This window comes from Rhinolophus ferrumequinum, chromosome 15, assembly GCF_004115265.2.
Source record: "Rhinolophus ferrumequinum isolate MPI-CBG mRhiFer1 chromosome 15, mRhiFer1_v1.p, whole genome shotgun sequence".
Classification (NCBI taxonomy): Eukaryota; Metazoa; Chordata; class Mammalia; order Chiroptera; family Rhinolophidae; genus Rhinolophus; species Rhinolophus ferrumequinum.
In genome coordinates, this window is record NC_046298.1 from 39544790 (window position 1) to 39562988 (window position 18199).

At 47.9% G+C, this 18199-nt stretch overlaps 1 protein-coding gene across 1 annotated transcript; it reads left to right on the top strand.

Annotated features, from left to right (window-relative positions):
• The first annotated feature begins 1681 nt into the window (after window positions 1-1681).
• On the top strand, window positions 1682-14996 carry LOC117035080 (cytochrome P450 2S1). Its single transcript, XM_033128718.1, is given in 11 exon segments — window positions 1682-1950; window positions 2024-2267; window positions 3411-3576; window positions 5545-5694; window positions 6254-6414; window positions 6562-6741; window positions 8328-8469; window positions 9608-9680; window positions 9682-9793; window positions 11639-11780; window positions 11865-14996. Coding segments are annotated over 10 exon segments (1482 nt in total). The 5' UTR covers window positions 1682-1950; window positions 2024-2093; the 3' UTR covers window positions 12047-14996.
• Window positions 14997-18199: the final 3203 nt, after the last annotated feature.

Below are 18199 nucleotides of genomic sequence, written 5' to 3' on the forward strand. Positions count from 1 at the left end.
ACCAGTTCTTAGTCCTCCTTTGCCTTGATCCAGAGGATTCCAGGAGGTCCTGATTCCAAACTCTAGCCTATCAACCAACGCCTGGGATAGCTAACAGGCACCTCACGCTTCATGGGGCCAAAAGAGAATTCCTGATTCCACTCCCTCCTGCAAATCCCGTTCCACTAGCTTCCCACCCCAATTATTTCCCACCCTCCCCAATACCTTCCCTCATCTCCTTCCTCTGCCAGGACCTTGCTTGCACTGATCTCTTCCCCTGCTCCCCATTCCCACAATTCCTTCATCAAAGGGCAGCCAGTACCTTATTAAATAAGGTGCTAAATATTAAATGAATTACTATTTTTTAAATGCAAAGAGAAAACTAATCTATGGGGTAGAGGATTCAGTACAGTAGTGGGAGGGGGGTAATTGGGAAGGGCATGAGGGAGATTTCAGGGATGATAACTCTCCTGATAAGAGTTTGGGTCACACAGATGTGTGCGTTTGTTGAAACTCATCTAAAATAGACTTAAGATTTGTGCATTTTATTATATGTAAAATAACTGGGGGTGACAGGGAGGCGGAGAAGACCTGTATGTAAATACTGCATTCTAGCAAGTGAAATGTATGCTGATGTAAGTAACTGGTGTCTGCAGCTGTCGTTCAAATGCATCCAAAAAACTAACATGAATCGATGAGGCAAGATAAATAAGATTATGTAACAAGGCAAGGATAGTAAACTGTTATTGGTGGACTCTAGGTGGTGAACATACTGTATGTTTGGAAGTTTTCATAATGAAATCTTGAATGAGAATGCAAAGCAAACTAAGTAACTGCCCTGATGGAAACACTTCAACTGCTTCCTTTTGCAGGAGAAATAAAACACAGTCTTTTCCAGGACACTGCAAGATGTCCCTACTGACCTCACCTCCTACATCCAATCTTTGATGCAGCAAATATTTATTGAACACCTGCTGTGTACCAGGCACTACTCCAGGTGCTGGAGCTACAGCTCGAAACCAAACAGCATGGACCTGACATCATTGTAACCATCTTCTTCCTCAACAAGTTCATCCCCTGCCAGGCCTTTGCACTACCTGAAATTATTTTGATTTATCTTAAATTATGCAAATGATTGCATGTGGATGAGTTCAGGGAGGGGGTAGAGCCTTTCTGTTACAGCTGTAGCACCAGGTCTAGAGCAAAATCTTGTTTGTAGTTAGACCTTGTCTTGTTTATAGTTAGACCTCAATAACGGTTAGCTGAAAGAATATTAGCTAACATTTATTTAACACTTGTTCTATGTGACCCTGGCCCTGTTTTATATAAATTGGGTACACACGTACCTATTCAATCCTGAAAACTATCCCATTTTACAAAAGAGTTAAAAGGGGTACAGAGAAGCTAGGCTGTGAACTCAAATAGCCTGGCTTCAGACATGATGTTTCTAACCACTATACTATACTGCTAAATAAATGAATGCTTCAATCAGTCATTAAGACTGGTCTGAGTTCAAATCCCAGCTCTGCCGCTTGTTAGCTTTGTGGCCCAGGACCAACAGATTTACCTCTCTGAACTTCAGATTCTTTATTAAAGGTCAAGTCCCTCCTCTTGGTTCGTGGTGAATTTGTCAGATGCTGGAAGAAATTGTCTCAAAGACACCACACATGCACACACGCACGCACAGTTGAACGCGCACCCTGATTACAATGAAGAGGGAAGTAGGAGCAGGGGAGGGCAGGTCGGAGTCAACGCGGGTGTGGGTGTGGCCTCCTGGCGGCTGCCAAAGTCTCGGGCTTCCAGGTTCTTCCAGTTTGCTCACGCCCTACCTGGGGCCTTAGGAGCTGTCTCCGCCCACCCCCACCCTCCGCAACCCCCAACCTGGGTGACTAAGCGAACTACCGTTCGAGAGTGCGTCCCGGACACCGGGCAGAGGCTCGTGTCGTCTGGGACAAAGAAGTCCGTCAGCAGGTAGAGAGAATCCTGCCTGTAGGCAGGGGGAGGGACGGACTGCCCGGCTTCCCTCCGTCTGATTTCGTTGCAGAGGGAGCCGCCGGGACTGGGCCAGCCGCGTGGAGCGCCTGGGAGCAAGGAGAAGGAGCCAACGTGCGGAGATGGAGGCGGTCAGCACCTGGGCGCTGCTGTTGGTGCTGCTGCTCCTGGTGATACCGCTGATGCTGTCCTGGACCCGGACCCCAGGCCACCTGCCCCCGGGGCCCGCGCCGCTGCCTCTGCTGGGGAACCTCCTGCAGCTCCGGCCCGGGGCGTTGTACTTGAAGCTCTTACAGGTGTGTAGCCGCTGGGATGCCCTGGCTAGGGGTGGGGGTCCACGTTCAGGAGAAGAAAGGGACTCCGGGGAGAGAAACGGGAGTACCGGGGCTGTGAGGCCCTCGGGTATCCTAGGGAGGAGGCAGGCACAGGGTCCCAGGGCAAAGGGGCTATGGGTGTCCTGCGGTGGAGCAGGAGCAGGGGTCCAGGGCTGAGAAGGGGTGGGGGTGCCTGGGGAGAGAGGACCGGGGTGGGGTTCACGGACTAGGAGGGGCAGAGACTTCTGCCCAGGGAATCCTGGATGGGGAGTGAGAGCAGGGAAGCAGGATCAGTGGCCAGAGTCCCAGGGCAGAGGGGCCCTCAGAATCCTGGGGAACTGGTGGGGGCCAGGGAGGAAAGCTGAGAGAGGCTGGAGTCCTCAAGGAGGAAAGAAGCTGATGGTGTGATGGTGGTGGACTCGTTCCAGGGGAAGAGGTAGCTGGGAGATACAGGTGAGCTCTCCTGAGGAGGGCGCAGAAGAAAGCGGGAAGGGTTCCTGGGAGGAAATGGGGGCAGAGGCTGCACGGTTCCAGGAATCCATCTGCAGAGGATAGAGGTGTGGGGGGATAGAGCTGGGTTAGGAGGGAGCTGGGAGCTCCTGGAACAGAGAAGGAAAAAGAGCAAGAAAGCAGGCTGTGGCAGTCTCAACCTTTCTGGGGGGTGGAGGGAGTGGGAAGAGGCCACAGGTTCCCCATTCAAAAGGAGTCTGGGGGACGTCCAAGACATGATGAGGGGGTCGGGGTCTTGGGGAGAGACGGGGCAAGTGCTCAGCAACTGCTCCAGAATTTGAGGGTTTAGCAGTGATTGAAAGGGTGGCTAGTTTGGGGGTGGGGGACAGCTGAGGAATTATGGGAGACCAAAGCTGCAGCGACAGCTGCCCATTTTTGCTGCCTCATGTCTCAGTTGGGAGGATATAGGTGGGTTCTGGGTTGTCCCAGGGTCAGAAGTTAGGGCCCTGCAGGAAGTAAGGGGATGGGGACTAGAGAGTATTGGGGGAAGGATTTGGGGGGTGGTTATGCATTGGTAGCCCATCCAGTGACAAGGGGCTGTGATGGAGACATCTAGACTGGAAGAGGCAGCAGCATGTCTACAGCACCCGCCCCCTTCTCCCTTCCTGTCCCCAGCTGAGTAAGAAGTACGGACCAGTGTTCACTGTGCACCTGGGACCCTGGCGGCGTGTGGTGGTCCTGACTGGACACAAGGCTGTGCAGGAGGCCCTGGGAGGTCACGCTGAGGAATTCAGTGGGCGGGGCATGTTGGCGACGCTGGATGGGACCTTTGACAGCCATGGTGAGTCATGAGTGGAGCTGGAGGCTGCCACTCCTTCACTCAGAGCCTGCTACCAGTTACTGGTTTATGACCTTCACGAGTGGCTTAGTGTCGCTGGGCCTCTGTTTTGTCATCTATAAAGTGGAATGGTGACAGTGCCTGTACATCGGGTTGTAGTGAGGATTGAATGAGGATTGGACCTTGCACAAAGCAAATGCTTGTTAGTCACCAGTGTTATCTCTGGTCCAGGTGAAACCCCCAGGGCTGGCAGGAAGGGGGCCAGCTTTCAAGGCACTGGGAATTAATTGACGTGCAAACACGAAATGTAGAAACTATTCTCTCTGTACTAAAACTGAAAGCAGGAGTCCTGTGCCACCAGTTGCTGCTGGCACTGCCAGGAGCATAGCAGTCACCAAATAGCTCTGGTTCTGCTCTCTCAGAGTACCTCGGCTAGTGGGGAGATAGACCTGTCACCAGACAGTGACAGTCAGGAGAGGTCAGGGCCAGGATGGGGGATGACCTGGGACTCCAGGAATAGGAGGAGGTGCCTGACCCAGCCTGTTTGCTGGGCGACGTCCAGGAAGTCTTCTTGAAAGACGGGGTGTCTAGGCTGAGACTCAGAAGATGAATGGGAAGTCTGTTCCAGGCAGAGACCAGCAAGTGCAAAAGCATGAGATGAGAGAAGACACATTTATTCATTCAACTGACAAGTTGTCGTTATGCCTGGCCCTGTACTGGGTAATGCGGACACAGGTGACCCAGACAGATGTGGTGTCCTATCTTACTGTGGGAGAGGTAGGCTTGCAATAAGACAATGGAGGGAGAGAATTGAATTCTAAAATGAGAGGTACAGCCTTGATAGCAGGATACAGGGGCCTGTACCGGCCTGGGGGCAGGGTAGGGGCAGAATGGGAAGAACCTGAGAAGGCTTCTCAGAGGAGGTGACATTTGAGCTGAGACCTAAAGGATGAATGGAGTTAGTTCAGCAAGGATGGAGTGGTGACTGATCCAGGCAAAGGGGCCAGGCCTAGAGGGGGACCCCTGACACCTTGGAGGACGTGACAGAAGACAGTGGGATTATAGTGGGATGAGTAATAAAGCTGGGGAAGTTAGCCAAGCCTGGTCGTGCACAGCCTGAGTCACACCAGAGTGTTTAGGCTTTGGGTTTTCCTGGGAGCAGTAGATTTCAAGCAGGGACAAGATATAGTCAGAGTTACGAAGATTCCCCTGGTTGCGTGTGGGAGCCCAGGGAGGGGACTGGGCTGGACCCGGGCTGGAGCCTTGGGCTTGGGCCTTGGGTTGTAACGGTGTGTGGTTGGGAGAGGAATCCAGGGCTTGGGACAAGGCATGTGGAGTGCGCTGAGATAGGGAGGAGGAGAGACGCTGGCGCTAGTTTGGACACAGTGGAGTGGTGGGTGGGGAGGATGAGGTGTCTAGGAGGCCATACAGGCCAGCATTGTACCTGTAGAGTGGGAACACTGAGCTCAGAGCAGGTTTCTTGGATAAAGGAGGAAAACAGTGCTGTTGCATCCTCCTCCCTCCCTGTTCAATATCCAAACGATGTGAGATATGGGACCCGATAACATTCCATAAATGTTGGGGGCGGTGATTGAGTGGATGAATGGATGGATAGATGAGAGACAAATGGAGGAAGATGAAGGAAGACTAAAAGGATGAGTAGGTGAAAAGAGGACTAAAAAGAAGAAAGGAAGGAAGGAAGGGAGGAAATCTTCACTCACTCTGCTTAATCACAGAACAGAAGGAGCCTAAAATACTCCCAGTTACCAACTTCACAGGAGAATGTCATCCTCTGACCCAAGGTTAGGTATTTATTAAGCACCTACTGAGTTCTCATCCCTGGGCTAGGCAGGTGTGGACTTAGCACAGGGCCTGAAGAGCTCCCTCAGGTCCCCTCACTGGGAGAAAGGGGGTCGTCCTAGGGAATGGGGAGAGGGGCTGGTCCCTCCTTGAATCTAGCTTTCTATGCAGGGGTTTTCTTCTCCAATGGGGAGCGATGGAAGCAGCTGAGGAAATTCACCACCATGGCTCTGCGGGACCTGGGCATGGGGAAGCAAGAAGGCGAACAGCTGATCCAGGCGGAGGTCCAGTGTCTGGTGGAGGCGTTCCAGGGGACAGAAGGTCAGCAAGGCAGCCCAGGGTCCCTGGGGTCCTGTGTGAGTACGGGGAGGACATTCCCACGGTGCCTGGAAGTGGCCCCAGGCCGGCCCCAGGAGTGAGAGTGAGGGGAAGTCCTGGCCTCTGGGCCTAGACTGGAGGGGGGTGTCTATTCACCTCCACCTCTATCTCTTCCTCCACCTGTCTCTATCCTGCTGTCTCCCTGAAAGTCTCTGTTACTCTGATATTGTCACATCACTCTTTCTGCCTCTTTTCTTTCTCTCTCCACTTCTCTGATTTTCTTTTCTGTAAGTCTGTCTTTGTCTTTTTCTGACTCTGTCTCTCTCCTTGTCTGTCTGTCTCTCTGTCTATCTCTCTTTCCCAATTTGTCTCCCTGTCTGTCTCTTTCCCTGTCTGTCTGCCTCTCTCTGTCTCTGTGTCCGTCTCTCTGTCCCTATTTATGTCACTCCCTGTCTCTCTGTCTCAGTCTCTGTGCCAATCTCTTTCTGGTCGCATCTGGCCCCCATGGAGAGGGTCCATTCAGTCTCCATCACACCCCTTCTCCCCGTCCCCACCCCCCCAGGACAACCATTTGACCCCTCCCTGCTGCTGGCCCAGGCCACCTCCAATGTCGCCTGCTCCCTCACCTTCGGCCTCCGTTTCCCGTACGACGACAAAGAGTTCCAGGCCGTGGTCCGGGCTGCTGCTGGCACCCTGCTGAGCATCAGCTCCCCATGGGGCCAGGTAAGTGGGTGGGACCCCTCTCTGGCCACCTTTCTGAAAGGTTCCTGTCCACCTCTTCCAGGTAACCCCCAGAGCACCCCGTGCACCTGCCCCTGTGCCCTGATGCAGGGCCAGGTCCCCATGAGAACAGCTGCCTTCTCCCCACAGGCCTATGAGATGTTTTCTTGGCTCCTGTGGCCCCTTCCAGGCCCCCGCACACAGCTCCTCAGCCACTTGAGCACCCTGGCCTCCTTCGCTGTTGAGCAGGTGCAGCGGCACCGGGGGAGTCTGGACACCTCAGGCCCTGCACGTGATGTGGTGGATTCCTTCCTGCTGAAGATGGCAAAGGTTAGAGGTTAGGGGTGGGGGTGGGTGTGCTCCTGAATGGGCGGATGACCTGGCAGCCTGGGTGTGGCTAGGAATCTCTGTCAGGCCTCCGGCTCTCTCTCTCTGCATGTGTCTCTCTCTGCATGTGTCTCTCTCTGCATATGTCTCTCTCTGCATATGTCTCTCTCTCTGTCTCTCTCTCTCTCTCCATGTCTCTGTGAATTTGTGTCTGTGCATGTGTGGGCATTTGTACATGTCTCTTCTTTCTGCTGTATTGTTCTCTCGGCCCGTCCCCACACCCCACCTCATGCTGATCTGAGCTCTTGCATCTCTCCTCTTTCCCTCCCTCCAACCTCAGCCCCATTAGGCCCTATGCCCAGTGACCCGCCACCAGCATTCCCGCCATCACTTCACCCCACCCCCTGCACCCCTACCCACACAGGAGGTTTATCATTTCATAATCATTTACTTATGAAACTTTGCAATAACCAATTATACTAATAAAGTCCGCTTTATTCATTACATAAAGACAATTTATTATTATATGAGAAAATGAGAATTAAGGTGACTCCTTCAGAAATAACTAGTTTTGGATTGTATAAACTTTGGAATTATGGGAGATATTCAGGGCCACATCTTTTGAGTAAATGCAGGCACCCTGTTCATGAAGAGAAAGATTTTTTGTTCTTATCCTTGTGGCCCCATTTCTTTTCTCTTTCATTTTTTAAATGAAAAAAAATTAATTGCAGTAAAATACACATAACATAAAATTTACCATCGTAGCTATATTTTAGTGTATATTTCAATAGTGTTAAGTATATTCATATTATTGTATAACCAATCTCCAGAGCTCTTTTCAACTTGCAAAGCTGAAATTCTATACTTTCTAAATAACTCCCCACCTTCCCTTCCATCTGCCCCGGCAATCGCCATTCTACTTTCTGTCTTTATGCATTTGCTTACTCTAGGACCTCTTATAAGGGGACCTGTACAGTGTTTGTCCTCTAGTAACGAACTTATTTCACTCAGCATAATATCCTCAAGGTTTATCTGTGTTAGAGCATATGACAGGATTTGCTTCCTTTTTAAGGCTGAATCGTATTCCATTGTCTGTGTAGATCACATTTCAGGTATCCATTCATCCTGTCCGCCGGTGGATACTTGGATGGCTCCCACCTTTTAGCTACTGTGAATAATACTGCTATGAACATGGGTGTACAGATATCGTTCTGAGACCCTGCTTCCAATTCTTTTGGATGTATACCCAGAAGTGGAATTGCTGGATCCTATGGTGATTCTATTTTAATTTTTTGAGGAACCGCCGTACTGTTTTCACCAATAGTGACAGGGATTCCAATCTCCCCACAGCCTCACCAATACTTATCATTTTGTTTTGTTTTTTTATGGTGACCATTCACTTTCATTTTTAAAAATATTTCAACCAGAAAGAATTGATATCAAGCGCCCACTTCCTAACTTTCTCAAACATTTATTTAAACTCCCTGACAAAGCTTGCACTTGCTGTGCTGCACCCCAAACCTGGCTGTACTGGGCTTCTCCTCTCTGAAGCTTGTGTTCTCTGAGCCCCTCTGTCTGGTTTCTCTCAGGAGGAACAAGACCCAAACACAGAATTCACTGACAAGAACTTGCTGATGACAGTCATTTATCTGCTGTTTGCTGGGACAGTGACAGTCAGTGCCACAGTCCGATACACCCTCCTGCTTCTGCTGAAATACCCTGAGGTCCAAGGTAGGAGCCCTTTCCACTAAACGAGCCCTGGGAACAGAAGCAAGTCCTCGAGAGGAAGAATGTTCAGGAGAGTGGACCTTGAGCCTTGAGCCAGAGCCTGAAGATGATCATGAACCTTGCATCTGGGGTACCTGGGGAATGAGAAGCGGGGGGGACTGCCGGTTGTAGCATGAGGAAGGTATAGCGAGAAATGAGGCAGGAGATATCTCAGGGTCTTGTCACCTAATCCTGAGCAATTGGGAGCCATGGAAGGATGTTGAGTAGAGAAGGGCAGGGTCAAATTAGCCTTTTAGAAAACTCCTTTGAGCTGCCATAAGGAGGTAGATTGTACAGGTGACAGACAATGCCAGGAGCCTAGGGAGAAGGACAGGTAGAAACCCGGGTGGGAGAGGACAAGGCTGGGCCAAACTGTGGGGAGGGTGGAGGGGGCCGAGCAGGCAGCCAGGTGGTAGAAGATGACGGGGAGGGAGGGATCCAGAGTCAGGTCCACGGCTCTGGCTAGGGGACTAGGGAACCGTGGGGCCACCCTGAGATAGGGACAGAAAAGATGAGGGACTGTTTCAGGGGAGGCACTGAGGCCAGTTTGGGACACTTAAAGTGTGAGGGTCCTGGGGCCACCTGGGGTGAGGGGTCCAGGAGGGTCAGGACTGGAGATGAAAAACAAACTGGGGTCATCAGAGCACAGGCAGGACTGAAGCTGGGATGGTGAGGGAGGGTGTGTGGGTAAGAGGCAGGGCTGATAACTAGCCCTAAAAACTCCAGAATCTCAGTGTCAGACAACTGCGGTAAACACTGTCGAGCCAGTGAGGTGGACTGACCTGGAGGATGGGACTCTTAGGATCTGGTGGCCTTGGTGGAACGGAGTCAGTTGTGACTTCAGCTCTCTGGGCCTCAGTTTCCTCATCTGCGAAATGGGGATAGATACTGGTACCTACCTCACAGGATTGCTGAGGGAGTTAGGAGAGATATAATGCCCGTCACACAGGAGGTGTGGGACCCAGGCTCAGCGAGGGCTAGGAGACCCTTCCTTCCCGACCTCCAGCCTCACCCCTAACCACAGCTGCTCAAGAAGATGAGGCTTTGAAGGGGACGGCCCCACCCCACATCTGACTTCCAACCCTCCTTCTCTTGGGGTCAGAGCGTGTGCGGGAGGAGCTGACAAAAGAGCTGGGGGCTGGCCGGGCACCATGTCTCGGGGACCGAGCCCGCCTCCGTACACGACGCGGTTCTGCATGAGGCGCAACGGCTGCTGGCACTGGTGCCCATGGGGATACCCCGTGTCCTCACAAGGCCCACCTACTTCCGAGGGTACACCCTGCCCCAGGTGAGTCTGCGGGTATCTCTGCCTCGGGCCTAAGTCTGTTGCTGTCTGTCTGGCTGGCTTTTTCTGGATCTTGGTGTCTCTTTCTCTCTTTGCATTTCTTACCCTTTGACTCTGTCTCTGGGCCTCAGTTTCTCCATATGTCCAATGGATAGCCTAATTCTACCTTGTTTCAAAGTGGTTGGAACATCCACTTGGACCATCAGATGAAGAGACAGGCAGGGAAGCAATCTGAGAAACTGAGGGCTAACCTAGACACACACTCAAACCCCACCTCTCAGTTCCTGCCCCTTCATTAGAGAGCAACTCAGAACCAGTACCACCAGAGGGCGCTGTCTCCCCAGAAACCAGAGGTGCCAAGCGGCTCCCTCCTGGAGTTTCGCTGTAGTAGAATTAAACCTGTGCCAATTAGAATCCAGTCCGGCTGTTTTCTGGTTGGGACCTTGGGCAAATCCCTTCCTGCTCTGAACCTTCATTTACCCCTCTTCTAAACTGGGAACAATAATGGTATCAACTTGGGATTGTAGGAATCTACGAGATAATGCTTGTAAAACACCAAGTCTCTGTGATGGGGGTACGGGCCCTGTGTACGAAGCAGCAATGACTACTGCTAATGCAGTGACTGTGCAATGAGAACTACTGATACTGACAACAGTAATAACGAGCTTCAGTGATTGAGGACCTGCTCTGTGCCAGCTATACAATCCTACCCCATTATTGTGCCCATTTACAGATGAGGAAACTGAGGCCCTGAAAGGTTCGAAGACTTGCCCAGCTCACCCAACCTACAAGCAGCCAGGGCAGGATTTGAACCCAGAGCCTATGCTTTAACCACTGCTATCTGCCTTTCTCTTATTTTAACAACAATAACACGATCCTGTCTTTTCCTGGAGCCCCCTCACTTTTCCAACTCCAAGCCACTTTAGCCAGAGTCCCTAACAATGGGGATTCCTCTCCCTCTCCTCACTCCCCACCTCCTTCACCCTCCACCAAAGCCCTGGGAACATGGTAACTCTGATCTCAGCTGAAGGGGCTGCCACACTCCCTGAACCTAGGCAGGGGGAGCCTTCATGGACAGCCGTCACCTACCCACCCTTGCCTTCACTTCTGGAAGACCAGAGAGGCAAAAAACTGGACTCTGAGCCAGGTGTCTTAGGACAGAATCACAATGTACCCTCAAAGTTTAAAAAACAAAATGTAAAAATAATGAGCTCTGCCATGTCAAAAGTTGCCTTGGACAAGTTACTTAAGATTTCTAGGGCTCAGTTTTCCCATCTTTAAAAGAGGGAACATTAGTAACCACTTCCTAGGCTTGTTAAAATATTTGGTGAATAGGGCAGCCAGTTGGCTTAGTTGGTTAGTGTGATGCTTTTAACAAAAAGGTTGCCAGTTCGATCCCCGCATGGGCTACTGTGAGCTGCGCCCTCCACAACTACATTGAAATAACTATTTGACTTGGAGCTGATGGGTCCTGGAAAAATACACTTAAAATAAACAAAAGTTTAAATATATATTATATATATGATCAAATATATATATATTTATATATTTAAACTTATTTATTTTAAGTGTATATATATATATACACACATATATATATTTAGTGAATGTACGTGTAGTTGTGTGTGTACATATAGTGTACATATAAGACATGTACCTATTACATGTAAGGTAATATATATAAAATGCGTAATAAGTGCCTGGCCTGTAATAAGCTTGATACATGTTGATGCTATTACCTTTTGTGAACTGGTTTCCCCAACACTCCAGACTTTTGTGCTCAGCAATCGGGAACATAACGACTGGACCATGAGGGATACTGTAGTTTTATTATTATTTTTCCCTCAGGGCACTGAGGTGTTCCCTCTCTTGGGTTCTGTCCTTCATGACCCGGAGGTCTTCAAGCAGCCAGAGGAGTTCAACCCAGGTCGATTCCTGGATGCAGAAGGAAGGTTCAAAAAACAGGAAGCGTTCCTGCCCTTCTCCTTAGGTACCTGCTGGGCCTGTCCCTGCCCACCACTGGTCCTCCCTGGGTGTGAGGACTGGCCCAGCCCCATCTCCCTCTTTCCCCCAGGTAAGCGTGTCTGCCTTGGGGAGGGCCTGGCCCGAGCAGAGCTCTTCCTCCTGGTCACCGCCATCCTGCAGGCCTTCTCCCTGGAGAGTCCATGCCCACCAGGTGCCCTCAGCCTCCAGCCAGCTGTCAGTGGCCTTTTCAATATCCCTCCTGCCTTCCAGCTGCAAGTCCGGCCCCGCTGACCTCCACCCCACCCCATAGTGTGGACCAGATGAAGGAGAGGGCCTTGGGAGGTGGCAGCCTCAACTTTGGACATGGACATGGCTGTTTCCAGAGCCACAAGTCTACACCGCAGGCAGCTACATTCACACACCTATAGTTGTTTTCTAGAGTTGGTCATACAGGTATTCAGCCTACTTCTTCACAGGGCCACGCTCATTGGTCCACGCAGCTGTCAGACACGCAGCCACACACAAGAAGGCCACAAGGCCACTCAAGCTTTCTACAGACATCGTCTATTGGAATCACAACCACATGCTCAGATAACCTACTAACTCACACACAACACAACTCGCCTGGACTCGCAACCCACACGTGGGAGTTCAGCTGCCACCTTCACAAAGCCACCAAAACAGCCACTGTGTTCAGCACCCACACACCTTCGTCAGTCATCAAACTTACCAGTGCCACCATCTCTGGGAGCCTGGTGCATAGAACATGCCCCCTCCTGGGTCATGTCACCTCCCAGAGAGACTGTCCCTGTCCTCAGCCCTCAAATGACCACACCCTGTCCAGGCACATGACCATCACCATCCACACACCCCCAACCACTAAGCCACTCAGCCAGCCCACGAGTGACGTTGTCCTAGCTCCTGACTATCTTCCCACAGAGACACCCCACTCCCACTGAGTCATAGCCTGCCTCTGCACCTTCAGCCCTCAAGGACACCCTTTTCCAAGTATCCTAACTCCAAATTCTTCCAAATACAAATACACCCCCAGTGTGCAGTTGTGCACACAGGCCTGGGAACCAAGTAAACTTGGACACACAAGGACCCTCAGATCAGAGGAACCTTCCACGCACTCCAGCTTATATAACCGTGTTGAAAGCCTCCCTTGCCCCTTCTGCCCCCGCCCCCAATGCACACAGTGACCCACCAGCCCTACTCAAAGTCCTAGTTAGACTCACTGGAAGGGGCTAGACAACCAAGTAGGGGCCAGATTTCAACTCCTTATGTCAGGGAAGAGGCCAGGTCTGCTGTCCTTGGACTGGAAGGTCCGTGTTTTGCAATAAAAGTTTGTTTCTGGCCCCCGGTCCAGCCCCGTGGCAGGGCCGTGTGTGTGTGTGTGTGTGTGTGTGACAGTGTCCATCATTGTAAGGGGTGGGAATGGAGGGTCCACCCCTCCCTCGAGGCTGGGCGGGAGCTGAAAAACATGGCCCCCGCCCACCCTGGCTGTTGACATCAGTACCAGATGTGAGGTTGGGGGAGGGGGGCCTCTTCTGGACTCACTTCCGGTGAGGCAGATGAGGGAGGGCTGGGGGGGGCAGGGAGAAGGTAACGGCAGAACTGCATGCCTGTGGGTGGGGGTGCCTCTGCCAGAGAAGCCTGAAAGTGATGTATCCAAGCCCTGGGAACTCTCCCAATCTGAAAGCAGATGCTGAAATACAAACCCTAACCCTACGCCCGCCTCTTCCACTATCCTTTTTCTCCTGCCTTCTCTAAGAAAAGAAACGAGAAGCATCTTTTTATTTGTTAATTATCTATTAAGGAAGCTTTTAAACAAAAGTAGAGAGACTAGTACAATAAACCCCACTGGCCTCATTTGGTAATCATCCCCTCTCTGCTATTTTTATACCGTTTTCTGCTAGTTTTATTTCATCCATCACCCTTATAATTATTTTTAAATCATTGAATATGCATTTCTAATAGTAAAGAACATCCCCCCACAAAGTTTTATTACGTGAATTTTCAAACATGCAGCAAAGTTGGGGGAATTACACGAGGAAGCCACCCACTCTTCCGTGTGCCACTGCCTGGATTTGGTTTGCTTTAGCACATTTCTATCCACCTGTCCATCCAGCTAACTTTGTTAGGCGTTTCAAAGTAAAATGCAGATACCAGTTTATCTGCCCCTGAATGCTTCATTCAGCAATGCATGTATCATTAAAGTCTTTTTTTCTAGTTTTCCACAATATTATCCCTTTATTTTATTTTATTTATATGTATTTATTTATTTTGGCTTAAGTTCTATAGAGGTAGCCCAGAACAGTGATATAGAGAATTGAAAGATGAGAGTAGGATCAGATCCTAACTTTGCCACTCTAAAGCTAATCACCCCTTGACTTAGAGTATAGCATCTAAAAGACTAAAATGTGAAAAATTCTGGGACTCAATCGGAACAAAATACAAGCTAAGTCCGTGGGTTTGCTATTATTACGGATTTTTTATGCATCAATGTTGTGGACAAAAAAAGGGCCACATACTAAACCTGACAAGTGTGGCGGGCCTTACAAACTCTGAGACTGAAAGTAACCACGCAGGATGGTCTGGACATAAAAATTCCTAACTAAAAGGGACTCATGGCGGGTAGTCCCATCCTAGGCCTGTAGCCTCCTTGACAAACATCAGTCTTTGCCTTAAGAAGCCTGTCTTTTTGCATCTAACATAACAAAGCTTTGAAATGTCAGAGTAATCTCTTTTTCCAGACCCCTGGGCACAAGCGCCAGCACCAGAGCGCGACATCACAGAACCCCTCTTGTTATCTTGTTCTCCGCATACCATCTCTGTGTACTACAAATGTTAATTCTTAACTATCCTGTACTCGCCAATGTAAAAGGAGTATGTGTCTCTCCGTTTTACTTTTTATACAATCCCAGAGATTTCCCTCTTTGCTTTCTCTCGTCCCCTTAATCTACCACCAATGGATTCCATGTAACCCTCCTTACGTCTCCTTTGATTCTAATGTCTAAAAGAAGCTGCAAAACTCCATTCTCTGGAGTGTTTCTCAGTCCGTTGAGATTTTGCTTCCCAGTGATTGTCAGTTTGGCTCAAACTCTCAAAAGTTCTCTAGGGGTGGCTGAATAGCTCAGTTGGTTAGAGCACAGTGCTCTTAACAAGGTTGCCGGTTCGATCCCCGCATGGGCCACTGTGAACTGTGCCCTCCACAACTAGATTGAAACAACTACTTGACTTGGAGTTGATGGGTCCTGGAAAGACACACTTAAATAAAGTTTTTTTTTTAAAGTTCTCTACAGGTTTGGACATTTCTTAACGGTGACATGAAAAGGAATGAATGAGGTTTAAGGTTTTCTCTTTTTAAACTAAGCAATGACTTGCTTTCCTTTTCACTCACAATTCACATTCAGGGAAATTTGGGATCAGAAATACAAGCAAACTCATTTAAGAAAGGATGGATTTTGCACTGCATCAATATGAAAGGTGACATGAGTTAGGCTGATTTCAGTTGCAAGCAAAATATAAACTCAAAATAGTTTAAGCAATAAAGTGTTATTGGACCCCAAAATAAAAGTATTTAGAATCTGTACAGTTTGTGTGTGTGTGTGTATGGTAAAATATGCATAACCATAGTTATCATTTTAACCATAAGTGTACAATTCGGTGGCATTAAATACATTCCCTGCGTAACCATCACCACTATCTCTACTCTCAAATTTCATTATCCCCAAAAAAGACTCGTAATTTTTTAAAACAATAGCTTGCCCTTTAAAAATTGCTTTTTAAAAGTCACAACCATACCCATTTTCACAGCTAACACACTGAGCAGTTCTGCCATCAGTGTTCTCAGATTCCTGACAGTCTCCTGAGTGTAATTTATAATTGGGTTTCTTCAAACAAGGGCCCAAGGCTCACCACATGTTGCCTTCGTTTAAACCATCTTAGGTCTTCTATGTCTGCAACCATTCCCCCACCTTTTGAGTGCCACTTATTTCTTGAAGAAACTGGGTCCTTTTTCCTGTACAATTTTTTCATATCCCGGATTTGGCAAGGGCCAGATTCTAACTTCCTGTGTTAAGGAAGAGACATCTTTGTGATGCCGCTCAAGCTGTCCTTCCATTCCCAGGAATTCCCTATAACCTGGGAATTAGATATGATTTGGGCTCATCTGGCAAGAGCTCCTCATTGGAGGTGCTGGTCCCTTCCTCGAGCATCACATCCTAATAAACAGTGGTACCGTAGTGCATCTAGGTCCTGACCCCTCTGGTAGAAAGTTTCCTGTTAACTTTCCACTTACTGGCTTTAGCAGAGGGGCCCTTTAAAACCAAATCAAATCAGGTCTGCTCAGAGCCACCCAGTGGGGACGCCTGGCGCACTGTTGGTGGGGATGTAAATTGGTGCAGCCACTGTAAAAAAACGGTATGGAAGTCCTTCAAGAAATTAAATATAAAATTACCATATGACCCAGCAATCCCACTTCTGAGTATATATCCAAAGGAAAAGAAATCAGTACCTCAAAGAGATATCTGCACCCCGTGGTCATGGCAGTATTCTTCACAATAGCCAAGACATAGAAACAACCTAAATGTCCACCATCAAATGAATGAATAAAGAAAATGTAATATACATTTGACCCTTGAAAAACGTGGGTAAGGGGCTACAACCCCCCCACCCCGTGTAGTTGAAAATCCATGTATAACTTTTTTAAAGTTTAATCAAATATTTTATTAAATCAAAAAAGGACAAGAAAATAGAATTAAGGGACAAAAACCAGATGAAACAAATAGCAAAATGGTAGACACAAGTCCAATTATCTTAATAATCATATTAAATGCAAATGGACCAAATATTTCAATCAAAAGGCAGAGATTCAGACTAAATATAAAAACAAGACCCAACTATATCGAGTCTACCAGAGGGTGCAATTTAAGTTTAGTCAACCCACATGATTGGATGTCCTCACCAAGCAAAGGTATCCTAGGGTGTCCAGATTTTGGCAATTGAGGACAAGTTATGAAAAAAAGAGCAGGTTTCTCTAAAATAGCAAGATTCAAGAGGACAGGACATAGACCTTAATAGGAAGAGTCAAAAAATCAGTAGCCATTTTTTAAAACATCCATAAGGATAAAACTACCTTTGCTATAGGTACGTGTGTAACTTTTGACTCCCCAAAAACTTAACTGCTAATAGCCTACTGTTGACTGGAAGCTTTACTGGTAATATAAACAGTTGATTAATGCATATTTTGTATGCTATATGTATTATATACTACTGTATTCTTACAATACAGTAACCTAGAGAAACTAAGATGTCAAGAGAGTCATAAGGAAGTGAAAATACATCTAGAATATTTATTGAAAAAAATCTGGGGGTGGCCGGATGGCTCAGTTGGTTAGAGCACAAGCTCTTAACAGCAAGGTTGCCAGTTCGATTCCCAGATGGGCCAGTGAACTGTGCCCTCCACAACTATGCCTTTCAACGTAGATTGAAAACAACAACTTGACATCCTGGAAAACTACACTATTCCCAAATATTCCCCAATTAAAAAAAAAAAATCTGCATATAACTGAACCTGCACAATTCAAACCTGTGTTGTTTGAGGGTCAGCTGAGTGTGTGTGTGTGTGTGTGTGTGTAAAATGTATAAAATGGAATATTATTCAACCATAAAAAGGAAATCCTACAACTTGTGACAATATGGATGGAACTTGAGGGTACTATGCCAAGTGAAATAAATCAGACAGAGAAAAGCAAATATTAATACTCTATGATCTTATGATCTTAGTTACTCATATATGTAGAATCTAAAAAAGCTGTACTCATAGAAACAGAGACAGATGTAATGTACAGCATGATGACATAGTTAATAATATTGTACAATACAATAATACTGTACTGTATATTTGAAAGTTGCTAAGAGAGTAGATCCTAAAAGTTTCCATCACCAGAAACAAAACTTTTGTAACTATATATGATGAGGGATGTTAACTAGACTTACTGTGGTAATCATTTTGCAGTATGTACGAATACTGAATTACTATGTTATACACCTGAAACAAATGTAATGTTATGTCAATTATATCTCAATAAAAATTAATTAATTAATTAATTAAAAAGAAACAAGGGGCAGAATGGTGATGGCCAGGGGCTGGGGAATGAGAGATATGAGAAGATGTTAGTCAAGGGTACAAACTTTCAGTTATAAAAATGAATAAGTTCAAGGATCTAATATATAACATGGTGATTATAGTTAATAATACTGTAGTGTATAATTGAAATTTACTAACAGAGTGGATCTTAAATGTTCTCACCACACACAAAAAATGGCAACTATTTGAGGTGATGGATGTGTTAACTAACTTTATTGTGGGAATCATTTCAAAATACATACATACAGCTCTTCCATTCTGCTGCCATCGCTGAAGAACCAGCAGCCAAA